The sequence below is a fragment of the Scylla paramamosain genome, chromosome 10 (assembly GCF_035594125.1).
Source record: "Scylla paramamosain isolate STU-SP2022 chromosome 10, ASM3559412v1, whole genome shotgun sequence".
Lineage (NCBI taxonomy): Eukaryota > Metazoa > Arthropoda > Malacostraca > Decapoda > Portunidae > Scylla > Scylla paramamosain.
In genome coordinates this window covers 28,405,630-28,414,431 of record NC_087160.1, presented here as the reverse complement: position 1 = coordinate 28,414,431, position 8,802 = coordinate 28,405,630, and the positions used below count along the sequence as shown (strand labels likewise).

The window sequence follows — 8,802 nt, the reverse complement described above, 5'->3', positions numbered from 1 at the left end:
TCATTTAAGGCCACTTTTCTCCATCTCTCCTTCTCCCCTCCCTCCCACTGACACCTCAACCTTTCCAGCTCCTGTCGCCGTGAAGTCTTGCCTCTAAATACAATGGGTTAGTTTCTATTCCCATTTTGGCTTTTTCTTTGAGGTATTTTTCTCAGTTTCCTCTCTCTCTCTCTCTCTCTCTCTCTCTCTCTCTCTCTCTCTCTCTCTCTCTCTCTCTCTCTCTCTCTCTTTCCTATCGTTGCATTTTTTTTTCGCCTTGCGTTCTTTGGCAATCACGAATGTGTTTTTTCTCTCACTCTGAATATTTCTGTGGTTACGTTACAGCTTCCGGCAATAAAAAAAGAAAGACAAATAAAAAGAACAAAATAAAACAAATATAATGAAAATAAAGATAAATAAATATATAAAGATAAAATAGACGAAAGAAAATGAAATAGTACATTTAAAAAAATCAAGATAAAAACAAACAAAAGAATCAGTAGATTAATAATGAAATAATTAAATAAATAAACAAATAAATGAAAAAACAAATAAAATAAAATGATAAATAAATGAAATAGAAATAAAAGCAAAATGAAAGTAAAACAAAATAAAATAAAAGAGAAATGAAAAAAATAAATAAATATAATAAAGCTGCATCCAGCATCTTGAAACTAAATAATTTTAACACAAACATCAAGAAGACGATGAGTTGCCATCAGGTGAATCGTAATAAAGTCAACCATCTACAGCTCAATAATTAACGTCATCTTTACACGAACTCACCTCTTACACCATCAGTGAACTAGACATCAATACTAACGCTTACAGTATCACCTGCACATGCACATCCAGTCACGGGCCTTACTGTGATCCCAAAGTACTAATTTATCAATCAATCAATCAGTCAGTCATTCAGTAAATCAATTAGTCAATCAATCAATCAGTCAGTCATTCAATCCATCTATCAATCCATCAGTCAATCAGCAGTGCACAACACTCGGGTCTATCACGCTTAATGTCCAGTGGTACAAAACGACACGGATAGCGGACGGAGGGAGCAAGGCATGGAACACTTTGAATAAGCGCCAAACCGACTCCCTCAGCACTGACGAGCGGTGGTGACGCCGACACACAAAGGCGTGGCAAAGAAAAGACGGACGACAAGCGTATACTGACTGAATAAATAAATAAATAATGAATAATAATAGTAATAATTACAGCAATAATAACCGTGATAGTAAAAAGAAAATTAACTTATATACCATAAGATCCATCCATCCCAGCCATCAGTCAACCAATTAATCAACCCATCCATCCATTAGTCAACCAATCAATCACTGTCAACTAGCCCACCACTTCCCCGTTTCCATGCACGAAATTTTTCATTCCATTATCCTCCATCACTGTATCACTTTAACCTTTCAGATCCTTACACTTCAATCATTAACATCATCCAGCCTGAACTATTCAAGCCATTCAGCCTTCAGATCCTCAAACGTTATGTCTCAAGCCTTTGCATCCTCAAATTTCAGAGCTTCAGACCTTCAAACTTTAACTATGTAGTAATACGTGTTGCTGTTGTTATTGTTGTGCGGGTACTCATCTGTCATCAGAGTGCCCTGGTAGTACTGCTGAGAAATGCTGCAACTGTGTGGCATCATCATATACTGACGTGGACCACAAAATATTCAATATAAAATGTCCTGGTTTTATTTATAGCTGAGAGGGAAGCTTCTATAAGGAAAACAATGACAATATCAGGTGGAATGACAAAAAAACTAAATGGAGTCCACGATGATGAAGATATATGTAGACATTAAACGCAATGACAACACTGGAACACCAAAGACCGTTCATTCGATAACTTGAATAGATCAGAAAAGCCTCAATACACAACAACAATCCTCGGTAACGTTGCTGGACTCATAACTCGCCATGATAACACAAAACTCACGATCTTAAATGAAGAAGCTACTACAGAAAAGCCAATATTGATCGCGTTGACGGAATCCCATCGTCCTTCGTTGATATTCAAATCCATGTAAAAAATAAATAAATAAATAATAAAAAAAAAAAAATAAAATGAAAAGAAATTAATAGAATAAAAAATCTTTGAACACGCACGTAAAAAAAAAAGGCAAAATTTTCTTTTGTACATTATATAATTATTTAAGAAACTGTTTTATAAAATAAGAATATAAGAAGTTCTAGGCGATTATGTGAAGAAAAACAACAACAACAACAACACCACCACCACCACCAACAACAACAACAAATCTTTAGCAGTGAAAGAGTTAAAGCTTAAGCACTCAAATCCTCAAAGCTGAAACTTTAAGCTCAAATTAACCCACTCATCACCTTTCCTGACCCTTCACCAGCAATCGGCATCACTTTGCTCAGCCCACAATGCACCGGGAAGCCTTTGAGGAGGACAAAAACAAGTAGACCATGACTGCAACCATTTTTCTCTTTCTCTCACTCTCTCGGTAATATATCTAAAAGGTTCACGTGTATCTCCAGGTCTGTCCACGAATCTCAGTCATTAGCAGAGTAATGCGTTGACGGTTTCTGTGTCTTTTTTGCTCTCAATTCTTCCTTCTTTCTCTTCCTCTCTTCCTCTTTCCGTCAACGCTCTCTCTCACGTCTTGCTGCGGCTCTGATGAATAAAGAGAAAAGACATGAATTTGGGAAGTGGGGCTGCCTTTTTGTTTGGAAGCATTCATTTTTCTTTCCTTTCTTTCTTATTTAACTTGATCTTGCTTTTCTTTTTGTCGTGAGCCGTGCTGGCTTGTGATTTCTGCTTCGCTCTATTCCTTATTTATGTTTCGATCTATTTTTTTTCTCTTTTCTTATCATATTTTTTACTTGTATTTCAAATCATGAGCAGTGTCGCATTATGATTTTCTTTAGTTTCCTTGTTTTATTTCTTTCTTTATAATTTTCATATTTCTATATTTTTTTTTTCTCTTCTCTTGCTCTTCTAATCGAGGGCTATATTGCTTCGTAATTTCCTTTCCCTTTTTCCTTTTCATTTTCATTGAGGTTTTCGTTTTTCCTTCTTTTTCATCTTGGTATTCCTCTAATCATGAGCTGTGTTGCTTTTCTTTACTTTTTCATTTTTTGTTTTCCTTATTGCTTTTTCTTTCTTTTTCCTTTCTTTCGTACGGTTCTGATCATGAGCTGCATTTTACTATCTTTTTTTTTACCATTTATTTTCCTTTCTTTCTTCTTCGCCTTTTCTTCCTTTATGGCGCTCTGTATCGCTTCCTGAGTCTCTCCATTCCATTTCAATTCACTGGACTGGCAGATCGTTCTTGCCTTGCCCTTCTTGCCCTTCGTTCTTTCACTCCCGGTCTTCTAGTTCCGCAGGGTGAGTTTGAAAAATTAAAGATATTCCTTCCTTGATTAATCCGCAGCATCGTGTATCCCGGAAGTGCGTGGCGTGTTCAGTTTTAAGACAGCCGTGGCTGGGAGATGTAGCGTGCATAATGGTGATGCGATGAGATGAAAGACGAGGACCTGACATCACTCAACTCTCACCCCCTCGTCTGACGTTGCATTTAAGTCACACTAACAAATTTCCGAACCATCATTATGCACCCTTCCCGTCTCTCTCTCTCTCTCTCTCTCTCTCTCTCTCTCTCTCTCTCTCTCTCTCTCTCTCTCTCTCTCTCTCTCTCTCTCTCTCTCTCTCTCTCTCTCTCTCTCTCTCTCTCCACTTCCCTTCCTTTTCCTCCCTCTCACTCTCTGTCTCTGCCCTTCCTTTTCTTTTCTACCTCCTGCTCCTTACTTTTTGTATTTCTCCTCTCCTTTCCTTCTCTTTGTTCACTAATCCCTCCATCTCCTCTCTCTCTCTTTCTCTTCCCATCTCTTTCTTTCTCTCCTACCACCTTCCTACTTTTCCTTTGCCCTCACGCCATGCTCCCTGCGTCTGTGTGTGTCTTTCTCCCTTCCTTTCTCTCTGCATCAGCACTTTGCCCCCTTCCTTTCTTTCTCTCCGCGGCCCCCAGACCAAACAATACCCGCGCAGCGACAAGTGATGACAAAGTGCAGGTAATGGCCAGCCTCCCGGAAGTAAGTCAGTATTGGCGACGTAACACTCACAGCCACACGCTCGAGGTCGCCAGGTGTTGCTGCACTTCCTGGCTGCGTCCGTTTATTCGAGTCACTATGCATCATCATAACGACACACACACACACGCACACACACACACACACAGAAAGTATACGTACAAGTGGGTATTTGTAAGTGTTTCTTCGATTTTTCATTCTCTCTCTCTCTCTCTCTCTCTCTCTCTCTCTCTCTCTCTCTCTCTCTCTCTCTCTCTCTCTCTCTCTCTCTCTCTCTCTCTCTCCTTACTTCCCGAATTCAGTGAGGACAACAACGTGTCTGTCCTCGCTTGCTATGTATCTGCGTACACACAGGCACACACACACACACACACACACACACACACTATTGACGCCCTTTTCTCGCGCACGTAGCCAACATATTCCTCAACACTTTTCCATTAATGTTCAATATCACTGCTGCCTCCGCTGTCGCCGCCACCATCACTACCATTACCACCACCACCAATGCTGCTGCTTCTGCTGCTGCTGCTGTCTGTAGCGGTCACAGCATCAACGTTATTATTACTATTGTTATTATAATTTCTTTCATTTTGTTTTCATTCACCACCATTGACATTCATGTGGCTTTGCTTGACTCATCTCATTTCCGTGTATATCAGTGAAAGCAATACTTCCCTCACGTTCACACCAACGATGTCCCACTGCCAGGCGAATATCGGCGGCCACAAGCGTCGGAATTACACACCAGATATTTAAATAGAAATCACAAGTGCGTCCAGGAATATTCTAAAAGTGCTTGCCTGCCTTTATACCTAAGGAAGGCATTATAGAACCGGTCCATGTGAGGCAGTACAAACAGGAAAGTGATATCAGCGAACCGGAGGTGAACGAGTCAGAAAATAAAGGGAGGAAGTAGAAATTAATTAAAAATATCGAGAGAGGGAAAGAAAGAAGGAAGGAAGGAAGGATTGATTAAAAAAAAGTCACTTTTTTTGAAAGAAGGAAGGAAGAAACTAGTTGGAGGAATGGGGAGCATACGTAGCTGGGAAAGTTAAAGGAAAACGGGAAGAATCAGTGGTTAGGGAGAGAAGAAAGGGAGTACGAAAGGGACGGGAGTAGAAGAAGGCAGTGCAAAGAGGCAGTGCAAGAGTGGAAGGAGGGAGTGCAAGAATCAAATATCTAGGGAAAGTGGAACAGGAAGGCGATTCTAAAGAAAGAAAATGGGAACAAGAACAGAATTTTGAGGCAAAGGAAAAAGAAAAAAATTGAAAAGGAGTAAAAGGATAGGCGTCTCAGGTGCAAGAATCAATTATGAAGGAAAATGAAAGAAGCAAGCGACTTAAAAAAAAAAAAGTGCGGCATAAAATAAATGAACGAATAAGGAGATATGAAGCAAATTTAAAGAAGGAAAGAAGGAAGGAAAGAAAAAAGGAAGAAAGGAAGGAAGGAAAGGAAAGAAGGAATTAAGCAAATAAGAGTTCGAGAAGATAAAGCAGGCAGGTCATGTCAAAAGAAAGAAAAGTAAAGCGGAAAAAAAAAAAATTGCGGAAAGATGAAATTAAACGGATGAAAGGGAGGAGGTGATGATGTTCAGGACAGAAAATACGAGGAAGAGAAAGGAGGCCAGAGATAAAGAAAAAAAAAAAAGAAAAAATGAAAAATAAATTATAGCCTAACTAAACCCCAAAGTCCAAAGAAAAGCCCACAGTTGTTTCTAAGACTCGCATTGCAGTATAATTTCCCTCCCAAAGCCATATCACCGCATCATTAAATCCCAGAATCCACAGTACAAATTAATTAAAGATCCCAGGACGCTAACAAAGCCCCATTAACTCCATTCTTCATGATACCATCACTGAATCCTAGAATTAGTAGATGATAGTAGTAGTAGTAGTAGTAGTAGTAGTAGATGAAGGTAGCTAGTAGTAGTAGTAATAGTAGTAGTAGTAGTAGTAGATGAAGGTATCTAGTAGTAGTAGTAGTAGTAGTAGATGAAGGTATCTAGTAGTAGTAGTAGTAGTAGTAGTAGTAGTAGATGAAGGTAGCTAGAAGTAGTAGTAGTAGTAGTAGATGAAGGTAGTTAGTAGTAGTAGCAGTACTAGTAGTAGTAACAGTAGTAGTAGTAGTAGTAGATGAAGGTAGCTAGTAGTAGTAGTAGTAGTAGTAGTAATAGTAGATGAAGGTAGCTAGTAGTAGTAGTAGTAGTAGTAGTAGTAGTAGTAGTAGATGAAGGTGGCTAATGCTAGTAGTAGATGACTGGAATAGACTCTGTAAGCAGCTTTTAGTGCTGATTCAATAGGAAGCTTTCAAAAGATTAAACAAATTTCCGGATGGGGATGATAGGTGGAAATAGGCTGGCATGTTTCATAGATGGGCTGCCACGAGTAGACCTAATGGCTTCATGCTGCTTCCCTTGTTTCCTTATGTTTTTATGTTCTTAGTTATCAATATAGACCGATAACCAGTCCTAAAGTCCCCAGTTTAGCACCATAAGGTTCTAGATTCACATGTATACCACCACTAGCCCCATGAACACCGGTAAATTCCAATCATTAACTCCATCAGCACCAGTACAGTCCCCAAGAGACAACGGTACAACTTTACTAGCTCCCAAAAATACATTACAACTTCAACAATAGCTCCCAAAACCTCCACTACAGCCCAATCACTATTCCCAAAAGAGTCAAGTTCTGTTCCACTAGTTCCTTGAAAAGAACACTACATGCTAACAGTAGCTGCCAAAACACTCAGTACCTCATAACTAGCCCTCAAAGAACCCAGTACAATTCCACTACATCCCCAACTCCAAAAGCCTCAATAAATCCCTGTTTTGCTGGAGCCAGTGGGTTGAGGGACAGTCAGGTGTGTGAGTAAGAAAAAAATCATGAAATACTACAAGAAAAAATGTAAATCACCGTAGAAAATACATAATTACTGAAATCAATCTAATTTTCTAGCAAACATCTGAACCTTAAAGCAAAGATCTAAGGGCAAGAACAACACACTCAACACTACCTGGCCAACAGCAACAACCTCACAGAGCAACAGTCAACCCCGCCGCTCTGCCGACGGCAGTCTAATATCACTAGGAAAGATTCAGCAGATCACAAATACACAGAGCTGAGAGCAGTTATGATTCTAGCACTATCTTGTCCCAATAATGAAACTGTGGGACACATGCTTATCAAGTTGGCGTCAAAAACAAAGCCGAACGCACCCAGCGTCCCTTGCAAGGGCATGAAACATTCACACAAGAATGTTCATTATTTACAATGTTTCTAGCCTCGATAACCATTCATCACAACAGTAACCAATGCGCACCTTAGAGCAGGAAGAGCATTGTGACAAGGGTCCAAAAGATCACCATCAAAGTGCTGGTCTCACTGCAGCACTAAGCCAGGTGTCAGCACTGACGTCGAGGTGACAAAGGAAAATAGCGATGCGCGCCGTAATAATAAAGATGGAATCGACAATATACACATAAAAAAAGAAACACTAAATATATAAAATCTGATTTTCGAGAAGGTCTTCACGAAACTATCCCGATACCCCAGTACAGTCCCAATACATCCTCAACAACAGGCCCAACAGCCGCAGTACATTCCCACAACCAGCCCTCAGTCTAGTATAACCTTACTAGCCCCAAGGAAAAATAATCACTGCATCTCCAGCAACAGCCCCTCAAAACCTCGGTACATTCTCAAAACCAGCCCTCAGAAAGTCTAGCACAACCTTATTAACCTAAAAAAAAAAAAAAAAAAAAATCTATCTCATATAACAGCTCATATAACAGCACATCCCCATGACGAAATGAGATAGTCCAGTACAGCCTTACAAGCCCCAAGAAGAAAGAAATACTGCATTCCCAACAATAACCATAAAGGCCCTAGTAGTCTCGTAACCATTCCCCAAAGACGCCAGTACAGGATAACAACTACCTACATCCCCAACAGTGCCCCCGCCAAAAAAAAAAAAAAAAAACATTACAACCCATAATGAGCCCCAAGAGAGAGCCCAGAACAAGACCACAAGTACTTCTTCCCATGAATTTCCCTCAAAACCAAAGTAGTGGCCCCACAAATCCCTTCTGCAGCCTCCTGAATCCACCCAGCTGCCTCCCACAATCCTCCCTTCCACTGCAGCTTCCTCCCTCCGCTCCCAGCTCTTGAGCAGCCCCGCCAGCCTCCCAGCACCCGTCTAAAGGAGAATAAAAGACCGCCCATCACGGTACGGACTGCCATTCTTCCCAGCACGCCCCTGAATGCATAGCTGTGAAGAGGATTTACAGCGAGAAACACCAAATGCGTGAATAAGTGAGAGGTAAAAGAGATACAAAGAGAAATAGTAAGTAAAGAGAACACTAAAAGACTACAAATGCGTGAATAAATATGAGGTAAAAGAGACAGGAAACAGAAATAAATAAGCACTAGGGAAATAGAATAATTAAAAAAAAATAAGAACAACAACAAAGACGCGAATAAGTAACTGGTAAAAGAGCTAGATACTAAGAGAAATAACTAGGAAAATAGAAAAAAAAATAAAAGCCAGTAAACAGGTGAATAAATACGTGATAAAAGAAGTACAAAGAAAAAATAAGTAGATAAAGTAAACAATAAGAACCAGTAAATGCATGAATAAGTAAGAGGTAAAGGGGATAGCCAAAGAAAAATAGGGAGTAGGGAGAGAGAGCAATAAGAAGCAGCAGAGACGTTTATAAGTAAGAGACACAAGGTAAAAGGGAAATAA

General features: G+C 39.8%; 1 protein-coding gene across 1 annotated transcript in view; it reads left to right on the top strand.

The window, feature by feature from the left end:
- The window catches only part of LOC135104550 (uncharacterized), a 19,094-nt gene extending 10,837 nt beyond the window's left edge, over window positions 1–8,257 (top strand). The window contains exons 6-9 of the mRNA XM_064012125.1: window positions 6,738–6,926; window positions 7,083–7,314; window positions 7,639–7,776; window positions 8,150–8,257. Coding sequence (XP_063868195.1) covers window positions 6,738–6,926; window positions 7,083–7,314; window positions 7,639–7,776; window positions 8,150–8,257 — 667 coding nt within the window. The remainder of the gene's footprint in view (window positions 1–6,737; window positions 6,927–7,082; window positions 7,315–7,638; window positions 7,777–8,149) is intronic.
- The last annotated feature ends 545 nt before the right edge of the window (window positions 8,258–8,802 follow it).